General features: G+C 40.2%; 2 protein-coding genes across 2 annotated transcripts; one reads left to right on the top strand and one right to left on the bottom strand.

Annotated features, from left to right (window-relative positions):
- Positions 1 to 269: 269 nt before the first annotated feature.
- ecd (ecdysoneless homolog (Drosophila)) lies at positions 270 to 13,035 on the bottom strand. The gene is given in 14 exon segments (XM_036594159.1): positions 270 to 690; positions 1,341 to 1,528; positions 1,755 to 1,822; positions 2,070 to 2,271; positions 3,722 to 3,828; positions 4,601 to 4,686; positions 4,786 to 4,914; positions 7,064 to 7,192; positions 8,383 to 8,575; positions 10,178 to 10,356; positions 10,563 to 10,583; positions 10,585 to 10,769; positions 11,053 to 11,263; positions 12,930 to 13,035. Coding segments are annotated over 13 exon segments (1,875 nt in total). The 5' UTR covers positions 11,249 to 11,263; positions 12,930 to 13,035; the 3' UTR covers positions 270 to 498.
- A 391-nt stretch (positions 13,036 to 13,426) lies between these two features.
- On the top strand, positions 13,427 to 22,222 carry thumpd2 (THUMP domain containing 2). The gene is made up of 10 exons (XM_036594164.1): positions 13,427 to 13,631; positions 14,935 to 15,067; positions 16,080 to 16,354; positions 17,687 to 17,764; positions 17,911 to 17,963; positions 18,056 to 18,143; positions 18,301 to 18,372; positions 19,317 to 19,431; positions 20,759 to 20,879; positions 21,864 to 22,222. The coding sequence occupies exons 1-10, from the start codon at positions 13,530 to 13,532 to the stop codon at positions 22,159 to 22,161; spliced, it is 1,335 nt and encodes a 444-aa protein (XP_036450057.1). The 5' UTR covers positions 13,427 to 13,529; the 3' UTR covers positions 22,162 to 22,222.
- The last annotated feature ends 2,023 nt before the right edge of the window (positions 22,223 to 24,245 follow it).

The raw sequence follows: 24,245 nt of genomic DNA, 5'->3' as shown, positions 1-24,245 counted from the left end.
TACCTATATTACCAAACTATTTACTGAAGATAATCATCTGCTGCTAACATTGTTTTCCCCAAAAACCTGAATTCAGTCAGGTACAAGAAAAGGTCTGATTTGACACTAGAGACGTGAGAAAGGCGTTGTCAGAGGATAAACGGCCAGGATAAAATCAGCAATGATTGACTCTGCGGTATGAGGAATCTGGTTAATGTAACACCACCAGCAATCCAGTTTATCAGTTTATCAGAGAAGGACAGTTAAAACACTGTGACCCTTTATGAAACTACTTGTAATTAAATATTATTTATTTGATATAGTACTGTAGACAAATTTGTCAGTGAATCCAAATGCTCCAACACATTACGAAATACTGTACAAAAATACACATGCATATTAGAAAACAGTGTTGAAAACCTAATACCTTAAACTGTGTAACTTTGAGAAATGTTACTTTGAGGTTTGCCCAAGAAAATGCAGACTAGGTCAACATTCAGTCTTTCTGCTCTGGTTGGCTCAGGACTGGTCAGCGTCAGGGGGCAGGTGGATGCCCAGGCTCTGCAGCAGGTTAGAGGCGGGTCCAGCAAGGCCGGCCTGTGAAGCCAAGGACTCGAGCAGATTTGTGACCAGGTTCACATCCACATCCAAGGGCTGGAGCTCCTCCTCTGCTGGCTCTGAGCTGCTGGCTGCATCTGCTCTGTCACTGCCCTGTTGGAAATATTCAACAAGGAATGTTAATACTAAACTAAAATTAAACTTTACAGATTATGCTACTAAAAATTTTCCATGGGAAACGCATGAAAACCGAACCTGTCGAGAAATCCTAACAAGAACTTAAACATGTCAAGTGAGTACTACAAACTTACAAACTTTAAAGGGCCCATATTCTACATTTCTACATTTTGTAATGTTATTTCCCCTCTTGAAATCCATGTATAAACATATTGTGGTTTTATGTCATTTAGTTTTTAATCTTCACATTTTCTAATCCCATCTGTTAGAAGTAAACAGGCTATTTTTGTTACTGTGCCTTTAAGACTGGTAAAAGTGCCCCTTATTGTGAATCATTCAAAAAACCACACACTTTCTACAGTAACAACACTCCTTATCACTCCAGCAGGCCAACCCTCTATTGGCTGAACGGACAGTCACACATTTAAATGCCTTCATGGCTGTGACATCACAACCATAATGAATTCAAAAGATGTTTTTTGCAGCTCAGTTTCTATATACTGACTGGGGAGTGAACAGAAACTATAATAATCAAATTCTTATTTAAAAAATGGAGAATTTGGTTTTCCATGAAATGGGCTCTTAAAAATGTTCAGCATTAAAACTTTAGTTATTAGGTTTCTCACTTTGCCATTGCGGGTGAAGCTCTTGCCGACGTTTGTGGTTTGCAGCTCTTGATCCATTTCATCCATGTATCTCCTCAAACTGCCCAAAGCTTCTGCTCCTGCTTGCTCTCGAGAACCTACTTCTTCATCCTCAACCTCATCCTCCTCATCCTCAAAATCATCCGAATCCAGCTCCTCATCTTTTCCACCTGTAAAATGATCATGACTCTCTAAAAATCATCTTTAAACCTTTTGGTAATACTATAAAAAAGGTATTCATATGTTATATCAAGGGGAATCACATATTACAGAATATTATAATATTCAATCACAGAACTATTTATTAAACATGTTAATTTCATATCTATAATGTTCATCAAAAGGAAAGAAGTTGGCTCATTGTATTGACATAATAGGAACAGAGGCCCAACTTACCAAGCAGTCTGTCCATTGCACTGGTCACTCCATCAGGGTCAAAACTAAAGGGTTCTGACAAACAAGACCTGAAACCCAAAGGTCGGCTGTTTACTGTTTAACCCAGAGCATTCAAACACATTCATGAAGTATTGCTGCAGTGTTTGAAGTGATTTATGAAGTACTATAATACTGTAAATATTGTTCTGGACAGCCAGTGTCCAGCACAGTTTGGTCAGTTCCCTGCTCTTGAACCTGGCAAGCAACAGAGGAGTTAAATCAGAAGTGCTTATGCAAGGAAGTCACCAAACTGTGCTGAGCTCCAGGAACAGATACCGTGGGAATTCTGCTCCTTCATGTGATGACATGGCGTTGATGAAGTTTTTCATCCCCTGCGTCACGGCCACCAGACTGTAGCCAGCTTCTTCTTCTCGCTCCTCTTCCTCAGCCACTTGCGTCCCGCACACAAGCCTCTGACCACCCCTTTCCTCCAGCAACCGCTCCAGCTCCTGAGGACTGATGTTCAGCCAGTCATCACCTGCAGGGGGCAGTAAAGAGACACCTCAATACCTTATACAGCACTTCAGCACACACTGGCACTTGCTGATGTGCTCAATATGCTCAAACTGATATGCGGTTTTCCTTTAAAAATGCAAGGAAGGACAAAACTCTGGCCTCAAGAAAGCTGGCATTACTGTTTTTAGCTATGCAATAAACTTTTGTCCATGTTTAAAGATAGCAGTATGTCTTAGAACCTTAGAAACCACATAAGCAACTCTTTAAGATTACTTATAGGGGAATTTCATAGATTTTTGTTGCTGAGATGTGAACAGTCATTCAGAACATTTTTATGTAAAATAGTTTACTGTGGAGACCAAATGTAAAATCTCTTTATAATGGTGGTGATAGGAACCAGGCGTCTTGATGTCTATAACGGGTTATGTTGTTGGACATAAAATGTTTTTGAGTACTATTTTGCCTTTCAGCACTCTACATGTACCTCTCATAAATGCCATGAATGAATTTCAAATCTTTCTCAAAACTATCGCAAAACAGTCTCAGATATTAGGCAATGTATTCATAACTAATTGATGTAATAACTTTCTGTGAGGGAGCTTTTAGAGGCATTAAACTCTTCAGACATCTGGTTCCCATCACCACCACTGTGAACAATTCTGACTTGTCAAGCCAAACATGTCTTGGATGATCGACCACATTTGGGGCCAAAGAAAAAAATTACTAATCAAATTCTTCACTCAGCTATATGGTGACACTTTATTCGGAGGGTCCACTGTAGATGCTCAGAGTATCTTTAAGTAACATTCAACTAAATATCTATTAAATGCAACTGAACAAGTTGAGAACGGAAGATTCTGTCAAATATATCCCAAACACTAAACCTAAAACTAACCCGTAACCTCAAGGCAAAACCTACACCTACTCCTAAACCGAACCCCAACCATAATGTTGCTAATAATCACCTGAGTATCACCTGTAATTCTGTATATCTGTAAGTATTGGTAGATCATCTATAACGGACCATCCAAATAAAGTGTGGCAGCTATATTTTATATCAGTGCTCTACAGACATCAGCTGTGTTTGGTAAGTTGAGGGGTTGGGTCTAATGCCGGCAGTCCGCTTTAAACGCCAAATGCACTAAATGAAATTAAACTACCATTGAACTTGCAGTTATAAGTCCCTGTACACATGTTAGCACTGAGTTTTGGCTCAAAACGTTGTCATTTAAAATATACAGCTTTGCTCAACACAACTTCATTTGCACTGAGACAGTCTGATCAGACGTTTTAAGCGGTGCAGGCACGCTCGGTCCCAGCTCAGCTTCTGGGAGCAGCTGTGAAGGAAAGTATTCTGTATTCTGAATCAAAGGCAAATGGAAATGGACTGATGGCTTGGATGGGTTAACAGCTCTGTGTAGTGGAACCTCAGCTATGTTGTCATCACGCAAGCAACAGCAGGGAAAACGTACTGTCCTCCGGTGGAAGGTGCGCCTCTTGTTTCTTCAGTTCCTCCAGATTATAGGGGGCGCTCTGTAACACCTGTAGCACCACATCACCTGGACCATGAACACTAGAACTGTGAGAGATGTGATACACAGAAAATACTGTTTATTACAGGTTCAAATGTTCATATTATTAACAAACTATTTAGTGAAACTTTAACAGTGTTAAAGTTGAGATTAGGACCTCAGTTCAATGCAAGGTAAGCATCTACAGTGGGCTATGTAAGTAAGGTGTTACTGGAACATGGGTAGATCTATAATATAGTACCAATAACACCACTTTATCAATTCAGAAGCAATTTTGTACGCAGTGCACATTTATGTTTAGTGCATAGTGTAGTGTTTATTGTTATTATAAGGTAATTTAGTCCTTCTGTATAGACATACATATCGCTGTTGTCCGAACAAAATCTCATATCTCCAAAATGGTAACTTTACAGGAGAAGGAAAAAAACATAGTTTACTTTTAATGTAAGTCAATGGAACCAGACTTTTTTCCAAGTCATTTTGGGCCGTTTCTTTTGGTCCATGCATCATGAAATCTACAGACAATGTAAAGGACAACAGGCATTTTCAAATTACGCCAAAACTGAAAAAACGACAAAAATAGAGATACAAGGCTTTGTTCAGATGGCAGCGATATTCTTAAATGCACTTAAAGAGACTCTGTTATCTCACATGGGTAACCTTGGAAACTGAAGAGGACCACGCTAATAAAGCTACCTTATACTAAACTGACAAAATGACTGGTATCAGCACATGTATCTGATGGTGAGATACTCATCTAAACCTATTTAGTACCAGGAATTTGGATGTGAATGAGAAATGCCAATTGTGGAGCCCTACCTGTGTGTGCTGGTGACTGACTGCTTGAAGAAGTTCTCTGCTGAGGTCAGTAACTCTTTGTAGAGCACAGAGCCTTCCAGTTCCCCCTGAGCACACATCAAAAAACATGAAAAGCACCGTGATGATTATTTCAGTGCAGAGTTAATCTTGTTTGCATAAAACTTCCAAACAGTGTCTCAGTTCACCTTGAAGTAGCCGTTCCTCTGCAAGCTGTCCAGAAAGCCTCTCCAGCGTGGGTCAGAGCTGACTGGAGCCTCCTGACCCGCCGCTGCTGCCGGTCCACTCTTACTGCACAGGATCTCAAAGCCGTGAGCCTTGGGGGAAAAACAACATCTAACATATTCTACATTACTTTTAACTACAGAACTGTAGAAGCCAGCGTTCCTGACACATCACCTATAGACACTACAGTGTTAATTAGGCCTGGGGAATAAGTGATACTGATCATACTTAAAACTTGCTCCTTCTGTGCACTAGGTGGCGCCTTTTAGCAGTGGATGATATGGCCAAAAATGTATATATTTACAAAATTGATAAATTTATATATACACTGATCAGGCATAACATTATGACCACCTCCTTGTTTCTACGCTCATTGTCCATTTTATCAGCTCCACTTACTATATAGGTGCACTTTGTAGTTCTACAGTTACAGACTGTAGTCCATCTGTTTCTCTGCATACTTTGTTAGCCCCCTTTTACCCTGTTCTTCAGTGGTCAGGACCCCCATGGACCCTCACAGAGCAGGTACTATTTGGGTGGTGGATCATTCTCAGTACTGAAGTGACTCTGACGTGGTGGTGGTGTGTTAGTGTGTGTTGTGCTGAAACGAGTGGATCAGACACAGCAGTGCTCCTGGAGTTTTTAAACACTGCGTCCACTCACTGTCCACCCTATTAGATGCACTGGCGTCGAGACGATAGCTCATCTCTTGCTGTACAGTATGAGCTAATCATCCTCTTCATCAGTGGTCACAGGACGCTCCCCACAGGACGCTGTTGGCTGGATATTTTGGGTTGGTGGACTATTCTCAGTCCAGCAGTGACACTGAGGTGTTTAAAAACTCCAGCAGCACTGCTGTGTCTGATCCACTCATACCAGCGCAACACACACTAACACACCACCACCACGTCAGTGTTACTGCAGTGCTGAGAATAATCCACCACCCAAACAGTACCTGCTCTGTGAGGGTCCATGGGGGGTCCTGACCACTGAAGAACAGGGTAAAAGGGGGCTAACAAAGTATGCAGAGAAACAGATGGACTACAGTCTGTAACTGTAGAACTACAAAGTGCACCTATATAGTAAGTGGAGCTGATAAAATGGACAATGAGCGTAGAAACAAGGAGGTGGTCGTAATGTTATGCCTGATCGGTGTATAAATATACTTAAGCAGACCTATATTTGTAGATTATCAGTGTGTTTATTATACAAGGATGTTATTTTTTATAAGAAGCATTTTTAACAATGAAAAGTGCATCTAAAATAGTTTGATTGTGCAAAATAGTAAAAACAAAACTGAACAGTACACAGATAAACCTATATCAACAAACGATGTGAAAATGGTGTAGAGCAGTGCTGAATGTTGTTTCCTGTCTGTTTTTCTACATGGCTGAAATTAGCGTCATATTCTGCAACTTTTCGTTCTAATTTCCCGTTCCACCTTAACTGGAGCAGGATACAGCACCTGTGCAGGCACCTGACTGTAACATCTGCAGCAGTTAAGGTGGAACGGGAAATTCAAATAAGAAGCTGGCTTCAGCTTTGTAGAATTTTTAGTCATTTGTCTCATATGTGCGTCCCGTACCCTCGCGCCTCTGACCATCAGACATGTAGACTACTTCAGATGCAGCAGAAGGTGATCGAGGATTTGCTGCAGCATTTTCTTTCAAAACGTGACTGAACATCAGCGCATAAAGAGCCCATACCTCACATTTTACTAGTACTTTTCCCCTGATGTCCACTCATATGGGTCTGCGTACCAATGGACATAATTCCTTTTTACATGACCATTTCAAAGCTCGCTTTATCCCTCACAATTAAACAGTCTGCTTTTCTATGCACTATATGTATATCAGTATATGTGTCAACGATCTCTGTTCTGATTAGCTGCCCTGTATTTTGCCTCACTCTAAAAACAGTCCAAGCTGAATAACCCTTACGACTTCAGCATGAATAGGTCTGGCTGAACCGCTGTAGGCTGAATGTGTGTGTGGATGTGTGATTTTTGTGACATCGCAATTCAAAATGACTGCAACGCTCAGTTTCCATATATGGACTGGACCTTTAACTATATCTACATAATACATCAAACACTTTTATTTACAAAAAGCCAGGAAAATTTGGTTTTCCACTGACATGGGCCTTTTAATACTACAAGCAATCTGTACACAGCTACTCTACAACAACTGACCACTTCGTCTGTGGGCATCAGGGTCAGCAGGGAAAGGTCCAGGCACTCACCAGCTTCATGCCCAGCTCATGAGCTTTGTACTGGGGGTGAGAGCGAGGGGGCAGGGTGTATCCACTCCTTCGGTCTGGAACAAAACTCTGCTGCATCAGCTGAGCGTACAGACAACGAGTGAACGTCACCTGATAACAAAGGGAGAGAGGGAGAGAGGGAGAGAGAGAGAGAGAGAGAGAGAGAGAAGATGACACAAAGCATTAGCAACATTTAGCAGTTAAAATAACCACAGGACACAGTGGGATGTTTCAGTAACTTACAGTACATGTGAGTTTAGTCCAGAGATGGACATTTTTTTTTTGTAGAGCCCCGATTCCTGATTCTGTTTATACATTCAATATACTTTCTGTTTTCAGCATTTTAGAAGAATAGTGAAGGTAGGGATGTGCGACATGGCAAAGATATTATATCACGAAACACGATACACATCAAGATATTCAGTTTTTCTGAGATCTAATAAGTGGGAACATGCAAAATAGAATCTGTAGTGCCACATAAAAATACTATGAAATAGTAATAATAGTAATAATAATAATAATAATAAATCTACAACACTTTTTACTCAATGTTTTACAGACTGCACTGCACTAAATCCAATTAAACAGGCTAATTATGCTCACTTTGTGATTAAACATGTAGTCTGTGTTCTTTAAATACTGACGATATCCACCATATGCTCAGAAAAGTGCATTGTGACAATTTATCACGATAGCAATAAAATATCATCATATTGCCCACCCAAAAATTTAGACATCCAAAAAACAATGACTCTAGAACAGTAACTTTACAGGAGAGGGTACAAATGGTCTTTACTTTCCATGTAAGTTAATGCAAAGAGATTTTATTTGAAGCCATTTTGGAGCACTTCTGTTGGTCCGATCATCATGGAATTTACAGACAATCCAAAAGACAGCTGATGGGCTCAAATTATGCAGAAAAGCAAAAATCGCAAAAAATAGAGATACTTGTGTTTTGCTTTTTTTTGTTTTTTTTTATACAACAACAATATGCTGACCATTGCTGATCACTGACCAGGCTCAAAACTACTTGCTTGGCGGATGGATTAAAAAAAAATCCTTTTTTGCATTTAAATGTTTCTTTTGGAAATAAATTCATTCACATGCATCAACTATTTACGCTTATTAGAAACTTTTTTAGGATTAGAACATTTTCAAGTATTAAAAAAAGCTTTAGAAAGACATTAAAGTATTAGAAAAGCATTTAAACTTAAAACTTTTAGATAAAAATGTCTTTAAGATTATAAAAAACATGCATCATGTATCCAAAATTTTGACTGAAGAAATGTAAGCACACGTACCGAAGCGAGGACTCTGGTGTCCGGGGAAAAGTTCCGGAACGTTCTGCAGGCCTGCAGGTCAATGGGGTCACGCAGATAGAAAGCAGATACGGCAGGCGCTACGAGGTCTGGACGCCGTGACAACACCGCAGCAATGGCCGCGGGCACATAACAGTGAGCGTGATGGAGATTAGACTGGATCTTATCAGGGTACCTGCACACAGACGCAGACAGGCAAAGAGTTTTCTATCCACGACCTGCATGTGAATTTTTTTTAAATGTGCATAAAAACTGGATAGTAAAGCCAGAAATGAAAAAAAGGCCTAAATATCACTACAAAGAAACTTTTTACCATATAATGGCTTATTAATAAAGGAGAAATGTGAAAAACAGATGGAAAAGATTTTCCATGTAAGTGATGACATAGCGGGAACATGCCACTTCATCCTGTCGGAACTGTTTGCCCAGTGGCGTTTGTTGGGGGTTTGGAAGGCGACTGTGACTTTAGCCCTTATTAAATGGGCCACTGCCTGCTAGGGATGGGATCTATAACGTGCTATATACGCTTACCTGAGCATATCATGGATATCGTCGGTAATTAAAGAACACTGACTACCTACATGTCTCATTACAAAGAGAGCATAATTGGGCCTGTTTAACTGGATTTAGTGCAGTGCAGTTTGTAAAACACTGAATAAAAATAATTGTAGTCATAGATTTTCATTATTTTTCTATGTGGCACTACAGGTTCTATTGTCTGTTCCAACTTGTCGTGATGCATATCCTGGGGTTATAATATTTTTGTCATATCACCCACCCCTACTGCCCACTCCGCCCAGCGTCTCCTAACTGTTAGGGCTACAACCATGTACAGCTGACAGAAGGCTGACAAAACTGCTCTATCGAGAGCTAATAAAGGCTCAAATCCCACCGTTGTATACATTATGAGCACGATGAGCAAGAGAACAGCGAGCATTACTGTGAAAGCGTGTAGCATCATCTTCAGGAATTTGTGCAAAACAGAAGATGAAACACTGAGTGTGTTTACATGCACTCAATAATCCGATCATAATCAGATTTCTGCAGTTATCTGATTATTCAAATGGTCATGTAAACTGCATACTCCGATCTAGAAATCCGATTAAGAAATCCAATAAAGAGAGCTGGATTTTATCCAGTAATCAGATTTCTCAGTGCATGTGAACTCTTACTCTGATTTCTTTCAGATTTCTCAGTCTGTGCATGTGTGCGGAACAGACTGTGGTATCGGAAATAAGCAAGCAGTGCTGGCGCGGGACGCAGCAGAACACTTTTGGAGCAATGCTGAAACCTACAAACTACATTCTCGATGAAATGAAGGATTTAAATATTTTTCATCTTCTAGATGATGTATGTTCATTTTTTCAGGTAAAGTGGTGCGATGATTAAAAAAAGCTGCAGCATGAAGTTTGAGTTTTACACTACATTTATGTCACGTCTTCTGTGAGTTTATTGGCTTGTTGCAAAGCAGAAATCTGATTACTGTCTGACTCATGTAGACCCGGAGTTTCCCTATTATCTGATTACTCAAGTGCACATAAAAATATGTTGATCTGCGTTTTCATTATTATACTTCTTGTTTTATTTAAAAGTCTGGTGTTACACTCCTGCCCTGCGATGGACTGGTGACCTGTCCAGGGTGTAACCTGCCTTCCGCCCAATGACTGCTGGGATAGGCTCCAGCTCGCCCCCCCCCCCAGGAAGGATAAGCGGTGTGTGTGTGTGTGTGTGTTACACCCCGATGTCCAGGCTATTAGCCTCGTTTCTCAATTCTCACCCCTGCAGTCTGTGGTCGATTGCAGAGCGGATGCGCTGATGTGCCAGGCAGTGGTCAGCATTTTTGTGCAGCACGTCCAGGGCCTCCTGCAGAGATGGGACCGAGTCCCGGGGCCAGCCCACCTCTCCAGAACGCATGCGATTGGGTAATATGTGCAGCTCCCCCCGATATAGGAACACCTTCAGAGTGACGGACAGATAGAGCAGCCAATCAGCAGGCAGAAACAAAGGCATAAACAGTGAGGAATTTATATGTAGTGCAACACAACATGTGTCACTACATATCAGAATTTGGCCATAGGAACTTAAAATCAAATATAATATATATTTTTTATTTTTAGAGGTAACCGGCGACAGTATCAGATCGAAAGAGTTTGACATCTTACTCTGTTCTCGCTGCTGTCTGGGGTCGAGCCATTTGGGCAGATATTCTGCCGCCTCAATCAGCAGGAACTGCCCATCGTTGTCATGGATACTGGCTACCAGTTGGCTGAAGGTGCGTGTGAGGTGCTTGAGTAGGTAAACGATGAACCACTCGTCCTCCACATTATCACCGAACTCTGTGCTGCCCCCCAGGTGGGCCGGCACGGCCCCTGTACACCAAATTTAGCACTGCTTAACAAGTTGACACACAATGCTAATTGGTGACATGAGCTTTAATTACATGTTAGCTGCATTAGCTTCGTGGCTCCAATGCACATTTGCATATCTGCCTATTCAGTCTACAGCAAGTTATCCCATTGGAGTTATTTGCATTGTTTCAGCCCAGGCAGCCAATCAGAGGACAAAGGAGAACAGAGGTTATTTACATCATTCTTAAAGGCGAGAAAAAAGTAGGGCCTTTAAAACACACAGCGATCTACTGCGGATTCCTACCTTTCTCTGGACGGTAGCTGAGGTTGAACGGCTGTTGCTGCCAAACGTACTTCACTAAGAGAGGAGCGAGTTCAGCCAGCAGGTCCTCCAGAAGCTGGAGGAGGGTCTCCTCACTGGCCTGTGTGTCTGGACGGACTAGAAAGAGCCTGTAGTGGACCACATCCTCAGAAACAGGCACTTTCTTCAGAGGATCCATCACAATAGTGTCCACCTTCAGTTAATTTAAAGCAGAAAACATGTAGTTGAGCAATGTATCAAAATATAGCAAACATCCATATCATCAGAGTCATCATCATCAAATTCACTGTTTGTATGCAGAGTCATGGCCAAGTAGAGGAGCTTAAAGGGAAACTCCACCAAATCTTTCAACATTTCTATAAGTCATTTTGAGGGGTTTGATGTGAAATATGCCATTCTAGAGTCAGATAAGTCACAGTGGTGGCGAGAGGAACCAAACATCTTAAGAATTTAATGTCTATTTATAATGATTAGATTATTATAATTATAATGATTAAATTATGCAGATTTTTTTGAAAATAGGTGGAATTCCCCTTTAACACTATTCCCAAATAAAACTATTATGATTTATGACTAGTAGAAGTGTACATGGACCAGCCCTAGCATTAAAACCACCTCCTTATATGACCATATATGAGCACTTTGTAGTTCTGCATGTAGTTCACTTTGTTAGCCCTCTTTCACCCTGTTCTTCAAAGGTCAGGACCCCCACAGGACCACCATAGGGCAGGTATTAATTGCAGTGGCACTGACGTGGTGGTGGCATGTTAGTGTGTGTTGTGCTGGTATGAGTGGATCAGACACAGCAGTGCTGCTGGAGTTTTTAAACACTGTGTCCATTCACTGTCCACTAGGTTAGACACTCCTACCTTGTTGGTCCTCCACATAAATGTAAAGTCAGAGACAGTAGCTCATCTATTGCTGCACAGTTTGTGCTGGTCATCCTCTAGTCCTTCATCAGTGGTCACAGGATGCTGCCCACAGGACGCTGTTGGTTGGATATTTTTGGTTGGTGGACTATTCTCAGTCCAGCAGTGACACTGAGGTGTTTAAAAACTCCAGCAGCACTGCTGTGTCTGATCCACTCACGCCAGCGCAACACACATTATCATGCTGGTGTCACTGCAGTGCTGAGAATGATCCACCACGCACATAATACCTGCTCTGTGGTGGTCCTGTGGGGGTCCTGACCATTAAAGAACAGAGTAACAGAGTATGCAGAGAAACAGATGTACTACAGTCTGTAATTGTAGAACTACAAAGTGGTCCTATATGGTCAGTGGAGCTGATAGAATGGACAATGAGTGTAGAAGCAAGGAGGTGCTTTAATGTTATGACTGGTGTAAATAGCTACCAAAAAGCATCCAGAGCAAAAATTGTGAGGTCAGTACATCCACCAGCATAGATTAGTTAGTTAGTCCATTCTTTTGGACTAACATTAAAGCTAAAGCTCTACAGAGAGAAATATGAGTAACAGTAAAACAGTCCAGGAACTGAACCAACGCAACAGAATGAAATTAAGCACTAAATTTTAAGAACTCGAAAAGAAAGACTTCTTTTCTCACAGATATATTTGAGAAGAAGTCAAAGCACTACCACTGACACCTCGATGTCGACGAGGCTGATGTTGCCTTCATATTTCACCAGCTTCTTATTCGATTTTCCCGTTCCACCTTAAATAGTGCAGCAGTTACGTTCTGGCCCTTTGGCGCCTGAGACGTTACAATTATAACTGCACCATTTAAGGTGGAACGGGAAAATTCGACCAAGAAGCTGGAGAATAAGAAGTGGAGCGCTTCTCCAGGTTATGAATCATAAAGGCAGAAGAACTAAAATCACCTCAGCTGTGAATTACTTACTCTTTATTATTTCACTCCATCAAAACATCCAAAAACACCAGAAAGGCAGGAATGAGACGGACGTAAGCGTGTAGTTTCGCACATGCGCACAAAACCACGACCAGCAGATACTTGCTAGCTTGGGAAGTGAAAGATGTCAAAATAAAAGTCCGACAGTCTTGCGATTGAACGAAACTCCTTGTTTATACAAACATGCGATTCGTAAACAAAGATTAGACACGTGTTTGATTGTGTTGAGATGCGCTGTTTATGCTGCATGTCATGCACAAAAATATTTTGACACAGGACCACGAATGAACTGTAAGTTAGAATTGTTCTAAAACAAAGATCAGATAAACATTTTTTTTAAAATGCAACTGAATTAGATACTTTTTGTTTTCGCAAAAGCCCTTTAAAAAAGACAACATAAAAATGTAATATTGAATTCTATACATATTTCAATATGTGAACATCACAACTGGCTTTTAATTTGACAGGTCAGCTAGCCTTACCTGGAAGTTCTATGTAGGATGCAGGAGATGTCATGAGTTTTTAGTCTACGTCTCGAAAAAGCGTTAATATTTAGTTATTTTAATATTAATCTTAGTTTTGCGGGTGATAATGGGAGAGGCTGAGGGCTCTGTTCGGTACTACTGCACCGCAGGCGGCGGCATGGAGACTTTTTTGCTGGATGAAGTCAAACGCAAACTGGAGGCCACCGAGGTGAACTGAGCTCCTCACATCATCACATCATCACGTCATCCCACTTCAGCACTTCAGCTTTAAAGTTTAAAGAGGGAAGATTTCTGACAGTTTCGCTCCAGACACTGCTTTAATAGAATCACTCTTCTGCGGTATAGGCAGGTTCAGTGATCACAGTTAAAGGGGAAATTCCACCAATTTTTCAAAATTTCTGAATATTTCAGTCCGTGAGTTATAAACAGAGTCATCCAGAGTGGTTTGATGTGAAGTGCTTCATTGAAGAGAAACTTATAGACTCAGGTTTCTTTACAGTGGTGGTGATAGAAACCAGGGATCCTGACGTCTACAGTGCAAATATGAACCTACACGTGTCTCTACAAGTTTTTATGTGTTGCACATACACCGATTAGGCATAACATTATGACCACCTCCTTGTTTCTATGCTCATTGTCCATTTTATCAGCTCCACTTACTGTATTGGAGCACTTTGTAGTTCTACAGTTACAGACTGTAGTCCATCTGTTTCTCTGTATACTTTGTTAGCCCCCTTTTACCCTGCTCTTCAGTGATCAGGACCCCCCATGGACCCTCACAGAGCAGGTAATATTTGGGTGGTGGATCATTCTCAGCATTACAATAACACTGACATGGTGGTGGTGTGTTAGTGTGTGTTGCACTGGTCTGAGTGGATGTTGATGGTGGTAAAATAGTGATAAATCTGTAAAAATAAGTTTTTTTGAGGGACTATTTTGCCTTACATTTTGCGTTAACGGCTTCACATAAATGCATCAATCATCCACTTTATTAGAAACTCCTGTGCTGGTACTTCCACTCAGTGGTCACTGATAGCTCCCCATATTGGTGAAATGACAGACTGTGGTCCATTTGTTGCTGCCCAGTTTTTCAGCCCCCCTCTACTCTATTCATCAGTGGTCATTTTCTGACTGCTGTTGACTGCTGTTGCTGTTGGATGGGAATAGGATTTAGGAATTAGGGCAGTATTTCTTACAGATGTATGTATATGAACTACACTCACATTTTCAACCAGATTTCTATTTGATTATCTTTTAATTTTTTATACATCATTGTTCAGCGCTAACAGTTTGTGCTCATTTTTTGCTCTTCTAGAAAAGTGTTAATGCTCAAATTACAAAATGTTGTGTTCCTTTTGGATCATTTTTTGATTGAATCATTTTTTTTTAGCCTCTATCCAGAATTACATCCTAAATGTGGAAGAAATGACCCCTGCTGATTGGTCAGGGTGTGTGTGTCTGTGTGTGTGTGTGTGTGTGTCTGTGTGGGTGTGTGTGTTTGTGCGCGTTAGGTGGAACACATTCCTGGCAGAGTGTTTTTCCGTTGCCGTGCAGCTCTACAGGAATTGATGCGGCTGAAATCCGCTGAGAGGCTCTTCCTGCTCCTGCGCAAAGCTCCGCCCACCTCCCTACCCAAAAACCCAGGTGTGCCGCTCGCATCACACAGGTGTGCAGCAAAGTCAAATGTACATTTTGTAGGATCTTTAAACACTCTTAAAAATGATAGTTCTTCAAGGGTTCTTTAGTAAAGACAATGGTTCTATCAAGAACCATGAGCACTCAAAGAACCCTTTACATGATTAAAGGTTTCTTTGCATCTTGAAGTGTTTTTTTGGGGGCTATATAAAACCCTTTTCAAAAACGTTCTATACATCAGCAGCACGTTCTCCATCAATCTGAAGAACTCTTTCATGACGGTGCTCCTCTTTAAGAACTCTCTATTTCCCCCATTCGTACCTGTACAGCTCTAAACCAGAGAACCTGTAGAGAGGAAAATTACCGCTCTGTAATGTGTTCCGGGTTTCTCAAACGCTAGAGGGCGCTCCCGAGCAAGTCCGAAATGAATGGGTTAAGATGGAGCATTTGAGCAAAATCATAGTTTATAGGAGTGATCCTGCTGCTCAAAATCTGTTTGCTTTGTTTTTAGTGCAATCCATCCTTCTACTTTCTAAAATTAAAGAAAAGTGGGCGAGTGATTAGAAATTATTTCAATTTTTCGTTTACTCCCATTCTTTGAGGATTAGCTCACGGGCACTCTCTGGCGTTTTACAGTCCTGTTTTTGATATAACGAGGGAAATAGGAAGTGGCCAGGCTCCTCATAAACCAGCTCTGCTCAAACAACTAAAATGATCATTTTTCATATGCAGCTATTTTGCCCATTTCAGCAACCCATTCTTGACCTGATGGAGGACCCGCTTCCTTCCACCTCTTAAGGATGATTTGGCTACCAATCATTAAACTGGTTTGAATCTAAATCTTTAAATATTCATCCCCGGCTTTTGGTTCTAAGGGTTACAGATGTTTTTAAATTTGACCCTTTGATTCAAACGCAGAGCACTGAGCCAATCACTGCAGATTACTCACTACATTTCTCTCTCTTCAGCACCATAATGTTAAGCTTTTCATTGACATCAGCCTTTTCTGTCCTTCCATTAGCAAAAGCCGCCAGCATGATACAGCAAAGGATCGTGGGAAATCCAGATGTTTGGAGCCAGGCCCTGTCCACCTGGGCTGCACTGCGGGCGGGGCTTAACAGCTCCTGGGGACGGGGTCAAAAGAGGAAGAGAGAAGAAGAGGAAGGGAAAAATGAGGAGAATGGAAGAAAAGAGAGCGTAGAGAAAGAGGACTCCTGTGGTTTGGGTCAGAATCGTCCCACCTTCAGGGTCAGCTGCCGCTGCAGTGGAGCCGTCGCTCGCTGCTGTAACTCCCAGGTGGGTATGTGTGGACATTAGTGTTCAAACGAATGGAATAATGCTTTCATTTTTAGTTAATGTATGCATGTATAAAATATTTCATAACTACTCTGCAATTTCATAAGTGTCAAATAATTGGCAGTAAACTGTTAAAAATGATTCTAAAATGACTGAATCGAATCAAGAATGAAGTTATAAATAGTGGCCATAAAGATGTTATAATATAATTAATATGTAGTATAAAATCAAAATACTGTATAAAGTTATAATAAATTAATATCCAGTATAAATTTATTAAAAAACACAGTGCACAGTTATAATTAGATTAAATTATGCGATTAAATAAAGTTAGATAATAATTGACCTTAGCTTAAATAATATTTAAAACTAATATCCAGTTTTAAGTCCATCCATCCATCCATCCATCATCTAAACCGCTTATCCTTCTGGGTCGCGGTGGGGTGCTGGAGCCTATCCCAGCTGTCATTGGGCGGAAGGCAGGATACACCCTGGACAGGTCGCCAGTCCATCGCAGGGCAGACAGACAGACATACACATTCACACACTCACTCACACCTAGGGGCAATTTAGCATGTCCAATCAGCCTGACTGCATGTCTTTGGACTGTGGGAGGAAACCGGAGCACCCGGAGGAAACCCACGCCGACACGGGGAGAACAGGCAAACTCCACACAGAAATGACCCTGGTCACCCGGCCGGGAATCGAACCCAGGCCCATTCTTGCTGTGAGGCGACAGCGCTACCCACTGCGCCACCGTGCCACCCCAGTTTTAAGTCATTATTCAAAATTAGTATCCAGAGTGATGTTAGAATAAAAAATCCATAATAAATTCATATACAGCATAGTTATAACAAATTATTATCCAATATTCATTTATAATAAAAACATTATGAAGTTATAATAAAGTTAATGTCCATAAAAAGTTATAATAAAATTGATACCTATAAGAAAATTATAATAAAAGATTGAAGTTCTGAAAAAATTATATCAAAATGCTTCATATTTCTGAAGTGGTTGATCGAATCGATTCATAGAAAGGAAGATAGATTGACAAAAATTCAATAGCTAATTATAAATACACAATGATTATTTATCATTTACATGTCCCCTCCAGAAATACTTGAAGTATAAGAATAAAAAGTCTAAAACAAACTTTATATGAAATAAATCAACAATAATTGCATAAAATAACAAAAATAAGATATATGACAATATTGAAGTCTAAACTATTGATTGGTTGTGTACTTATGTGTGTGTTTGTGTCTGTATATGTGCGCCTAAGTGTGTTTATCCATATTTATTGTGTTTGTAATTATTTGTCTTTCATAGAACTTGAGCCGTATCATTGGGGTGGCCATCAGCCGACAGCTTGGATGGAAAACTGACCTGAGAGAGCCGAATCTTGAGGTACAGACACACACGCAGAAAGGTGTCTATCAAAAATCTCCCCAGTTGTAAAGTCAGTTTATTTTGCTGTGTATTAGTGCGATATTGTTGATTATCTGTTATTGTTTATATTGTATTGTCTTTTCTTTGATGCCTTTGTGGACCAGGTGAACGTGTATATGAGTGATGACCACTGTGTGCTCGGGATTCCTCTGTTAAGGTACCTCTTTCAATGCCATATCTCTCTAATAGGACATGGTTGGTGTGGAGTGTTCATAGAGTGTGTATTGTGTGCGTGTGTGTGTCTTCTAGGCATCCTTTGGCCAGTCGTAGTTATATGAAGCACACTGGGCTTAGGTCCACTATAGCCTGGGCTATGACATCGGTCTGTCCCATACAGGTACAGTCTACTAAAGAATAAAACTAGACACCGGAGTATCGCGGTTGATTGACTACATTTGTAGTGAAGAGAGAATTGTGTACATTACACCCTAACCCTTATTGTTCTGTCCCTCTCTCTCTCTTTGTCTCTCTCCCTCTTTCTCTCTCTCTTGAAGGAGGCCTCTGTGATTTTAGATCCTATGTGTGGAGTTGGCACGATATTATTAGAGGCAGCTCAGGAGTGTCCGGTCTGTACACACATTCCTATACACCCCCACACACACACACACACACACACTCCATTTAATTAACTCACACTACTTCGACACATGGAGTGCAGTGCAAAAGTCTGAGACCACTCTTTATTCATTCACTTTCCAGTCAAAACGGCCAATAAGTACTAGATATTCATTTTTCAGGAGATGTTTCAGAGGAAATTAGATTAAAGATGATTTACTTGCACACGAAAGAAGAAAGTCAAAAGAAAATAAGTGAAGTCTCCGAAACTGGAGTTCAAAAATGATTCAAAGCTACAGAGAAAATGGGACTCCTAACAGCCACCTGGAAGAGCTGGTAGACACCAAACCTGCCCCCATCAGATAAACAGCACTTAAAGCTTTCATCTTTGAGAGAGAGGAGAAAATCAAACTGCTTCAGATCTGAAAACATCCACAGGTGTTTCTGTCCATCCTTCCACTGTGAGAAGACGACTCAGCGCTATGGGTCTGAAAGGATGTGTAGCTGTCAAGAAGAACCTCACTGAGAAAAGGAGACGGACACATCAAACAAAGAAGCTGAACAATGGACTGACCACCCCAGAGTCCAGACCTCAACATCAATGAATAAGTTTGATTACTTCAGAAAATGATCAACCAACTTCTGAGACTGAACTTTGGAAGTGTGTCTGCAGATTTACTTGAGTCTCATGAAAAGAATAGACGTTGTAATAAAGGCGAACAGTGACACTAAATACTGAAAAATGATATTTAGTTGTTGAGGCTTCTGTTCAGTTTTTTATTAAATATGTTTTCTGCATTTTTGCTGATGCTGAAAAATGAATAACTTGTACTTAATGTCTGTTTAGAATAGAAACAAAATTAAAGGTGATCTCTGACTTCTGCACAGTACTGTATCTACAGTAATGACATCACACTCATTAAATGTGTGTGTTTGTGTGTGTGTGTGTGTGTAGAATGCTGTGTTTATAGGAATGGACAGTGAGGAGGCTCAGTTGCAGAAAGCTGCAGAGAATGTAGAAGCAGCTGGTCAAGTAAGCAGAATGCTGCTAGTCCAGTCGTCCTGCATGGGTACTTTTCTTTTTACTTCTTCTTTCTGTCAGTCTCTTGTCATTGATCTCCTTTAATCCCCTCTGTAGTCATCCTCTGTAATAATACAGGTTGGAGCACAATACATTGTTTCTTACTCATATTATAATACAGATAGTGCAGAAGGCTGCGATATGCAAAGCGGCCTCTAGCGAATCACACTATTTGTTTATAGTGTGCTGTGAGAGTTTCTGTGGGCGTTTTGGTGAATCGAGGTATTCATGTCGTTCCCCTTAGTTCCAGTGAAGGCAAATCTTAATGCTTCTGTATACCAATACACTTTGGACACTTACACACTCCTAACTTTGTGGGAACAGTTTGGCGAGGGCCCTTTTCTGTTCCAGCATGACTGAGCCCCAGTGCACAAAGCAAGGTCCATAAAGGCCTGGTTGGGTGAGTTTGGTGTGGAAGAATTTGACTGGCCCGCACAGAACCCTGACCTCAACCCCATCTAACACCTTTGGGATGAACTAGAACAGAGATTGTGAGCCAGGCCCTCTCGTCCAACATCAGTGTCTGACTTCACAAATGCTCGTCTGAATGAATAGGCAAAAATTCCCACAGACACTCTCCAGAATCTTGTAGAAAGCTTCACAGAAGAGTGGAAGCTGTTATAGCTGCAAAGGGGGACCAACTCCATATTAATGCCTATGAATTTAGAATGAGATGTCATAAAAGCTTCTGTAGGTGTAATGTGTTGGTGTCCCAATACTTTTGTCCATATATATAATTTTTTTGTCTATATATATATATATATATACATATATACATATATACACATATACATACATACATATATATATATATGCGAAATTTGAACAGGTCAAATGACATTGATTTTCTAGGGTTAATACATCTACAGAGAACACACTTCTGCACGTTTTAATGCATAGTTACTATTTATTTGCTAAATTTAATACATTAAGGGAAAAAAACATGGCACTTTTTCACCTTTTTTCAGTATATTAAACTCAGAAATTGAAATTGTGCACTAAAATTAGTTTAAAATCACCATATTTAAGTCTATGTTGACGTACTTTCACTTAGACAACGAACAAAACATGTAAGGGGATTGGAACTTTTTTGCGTACAATACATATATCAATAAGTTTGAGTCTACAATTCAACTTTCTCCTGTTTGCTTTGAAACGTGGCAGAAATACAAGTGTAGTATAGATCAAAAGATTAGAATCTGTACACAGTTTCTCTGCTTGTTTAAATAAGAAAAACAGTTCATATAAAAAATACAGCATGCATTTGATTTGATATCTGAGTTCATCACGCTCTCTTTTCCCCTTTCTCTCTGTAGATATTCCATTGCCGACGGGCTCGGTGGATGCGGTCCTGTGTGACGTCCCGTTTGGCAGAAAGTTCAGCTGCAGCACGGACATGACCACTGCCCTGCCACGCATACTGGCCGAGATGGAGAGGTAGTTTGACCTGGTTTGATCTGGCTTGGTCAGTTAAACGTTAAAGCAGTAGTCTGGTGAAAAATCAAATGTACACGGTTTCTTGTTTACCCAAAATGTAGTTGAATACCCAAGACATGTTTGGTCTTTAGTTTTACACTGAAAGTATGAGGCTAATGCAGCAAACAAGTAATGGAAACTTGCTTGGTAGCATTGCCATGTGGCACTGTCTAAAACTGTTAGTATTGGCATTGTTATTAAAAGGGAATACCAGTAATAGCTGCATAATATAAGTGCTGAGCTGTAAACAGTCATTCAGAGTGGTTTGATGTGACCTGGTGAGATTTCTTTACAGTGGTGGTGATCGGAACCGGGAGTTGTAATGTGTACAACACAAATATAGCCATTTTATATACTATCCAAATCACCAGTGAACCTCTCGTGAGTTTTATGTGGAATGTTGATGATGTAAAAATAGAGGAAAATCTAAATATTTTTAGGGAACTATTTTGCCTTACAACACCCTGCATGTATCTCTCTGCCATGAATGAATTTCAGAAATATGTTTAAAGTAAAAATCTCAAAATTTTGTAAAACTTTTTTTTAGCCAGACAACAGACTTTTAACGTAGTCATATCTTGTTGTGTAGTAACTTTTTATGAGGTGGCTTTAAGAGGCAGTGTAAGACGTCTGGTTCCTACCAGCACCAATGTGAACAATTCTGATTTGGTAAGGTTTTCTAGAACTGAGCATTTCATCTCAAACCACTCTGAATGACTTTGTTTACCTCTTAGCCGTTACATTAGGTAGACATTCTGAAAATTTGGTGGAGTTTCCCTTTTGGTTGTGTCAATTAGTCTTGCTCATATGCTTTCTGACAAAAGTATAGAAAACATTCCATCCTCTAATGGCTGCTGAGCTGAACTGAGTTTCAGTCTGATATTATTATTATTATTATTATTATTATTATCACAATCTGATGTTTAAATGTGTTTGTCTTTGCAGGGTTCTCCGTGAGGGTGGATATCTGGTTCTCCTGTTAAGTCTACAACTTTCAGCCCAGATTAAGAAACTAGTCAAATCAAACACACTCAACCCAGAGTCACGCGCAGCCGGCCGTGACGATGAGTCACCTGACCGCACACACGACGTGAACACACACAGCTCAGAGACAGACGAAGACAGAGAGACAGAAAGACTGAAGCTCAGTTCGCTGCTTCTGCAGAACACACACAGAGTCAGCCTCGGCAGCACTGACGCGATCATACACACCTACACCAAGACACACACACTTACACACTGAGACAGAAGCACAGTCTTCTGTATCACCTGTGACCATAAGCCGAATAAAAGTAGTAATACAGGCTTGCGTGAGGCTTTTATTCCAGCAAATGCTGCAGTATTTATAAATGTAGCTTCTTCTGAGACACTCTTACCAGCTTACAGTTGTGTGCAAAAGTTTGTGCACCCCGGTAAAATTCCATATTTTGTTAATTGTTGGTGTCAAATGCAGCAAACTCAACCTCTGCCGCATTTGAAAAATAACCCTTTTCTGCAAATTTCAATGCATAATGTTACTTTATATTTGATTAAATTTGGGGTTTTAAGCTAAATATGGCACCTTTCTGCCTATTTTAGTGCACAGTTTCAATTTTGACTGATGTTCAAAATGTAATGTTTGGGACGGAATTCGGAGAAGACATGAGGAACCGTAATTTTCTGGATTGTTATCTTGAAATAATGAGTTAATTATCTTGTTATCGCAAGAAAACAAGGTTGTTATCTTGAAATAACGATTTAAATATCTTCTTATCTCGAGATAACAAAGTTGTTATCTTGAAATAACGAGTTAACTTTCTTGTTATCTCCAGATAACAAATTGTTGTCTTGAGATAATGAGTTTATTTTCTTGTGATCTCAAGATAACAAAATTGTTAGTTGTTAATTCACAAGATAATAAACTCAACCACAAGATAATTAACTTGTTATCTCAAGGTAACAATTTAGAAAATTATAGCAACAGCTCATGGCCTCTCCGGACTTCAATAGGTTGGCGATAAGGCAAAAATACATAGTAATTTTGCAATACTTTGAGGAATTTTCATGATAAACTATATGTAACAATATTTATTTTTTCAGACATCTGATCTGTTGGAACCGAGAAAAAAAACCATCAGTGATACATTTTGAAAAATGCTATCAAAAACTTTGAATACAATGATTTGTATTCAATATTCAGCATGTGCTGAACTAAATCCAGTTCAACAGGACTAATTTTGCTCTCTGTATAATGAAACATGCAGCTGGTCAGTGTACTACAAGTACTGACCATATGCATGATATGTTCAGAAAAGCATGTCGAATTGTATTGTGACATATCATGATAATGATATATATTGATTGCACATTGTACATGAAGTGCAGTCTTTGTAGAGGATTTAAGTTACTTTAAAAAATGAAATAATTGCAATACTAATATTAAGATTACATAATTTGACCATGGGTGCCCAAACTTTTGCATACAACTATATATAGACAGCTCGAACCGTTTCAGTGCATAAATGGTCTTTTGTATTCATTCATTCATCATCTAAACTGCTTATCCTCCTGGGGGTGCTGGAGCCTATCCCAGTGCTTATTGAGCGGAAAGCAGGAAACACCCTGGACAGGTCACCAGTCCATCACAGGGCAGACACACAGACATAGGGGCAATTTAATGTCTCCAATTAGCCTGACTCCATGTCTTTGGACAGTGGGAGGAAACCCACACAGACACAGGGAGAACATGCAAACTCCACACAGAAAGGACTCTGGTTGCCCGGCCGGGGAATTGAACCCAGACCCTTCTTGCTGTGAGGCAAATCTTTTGGTTGCTAATGTTACGACTGTGTTACATTGACATACAATTATACAGAAACACATGGAAACACTCTACAAAGACAGGAACACAAACATCAGTATGTGAGGAAGAGTGAGAGAGTGAGTGAGTGAGTAAGTGATTATAGTGCAGTATGTTGAAAAGCCTGCAACAACAGCATTCTTCACTTTATTACTCACTACGCTAAACCACAGATGAGTCAGGTCAGGTGATTTAGACTGGAATAACAGCTGTGTGTAGGGTGGGGCGGGGTCCACAGATATTCAGAAGTGGAACATACTTGAGTAATTATACTTCATCGCTGTACTTAAGTATTATTGTGGAACATTTTGAATGTTGCTGCACTCTTACTCTAATTCAGTTCCATTTCCAAGAGAATAAACATATTTTAACTACTTAAGCTTTCATTTAGGCCTTAAAGTGCTCAGATATAAAAAATCTCAATGGCAATATTTTGGTTGTTATTAACACATCCAACCAGTTTAAGGTAAAAACTGCTTACAGCTACG

The sequence above is a fragment of the Colossoma macropomum genome, unplaced genomic scaffold (genome assembly GCF_904425465.1).
Source record: "Colossoma macropomum unplaced genomic scaffold, Colossoma_macropomum, whole genome shotgun sequence".
NCBI classification, from domain to species: domain Eukaryota; kingdom Metazoa; phylum Chordata; class Actinopteri; order Characiformes; family Serrasalmidae; genus Colossoma; species Colossoma macropomum.
The sequence above is the reverse complement of the archived record's forward strand: the minus strand, read 5'-3'. Positions and strand labels throughout refer to the sequence as shown.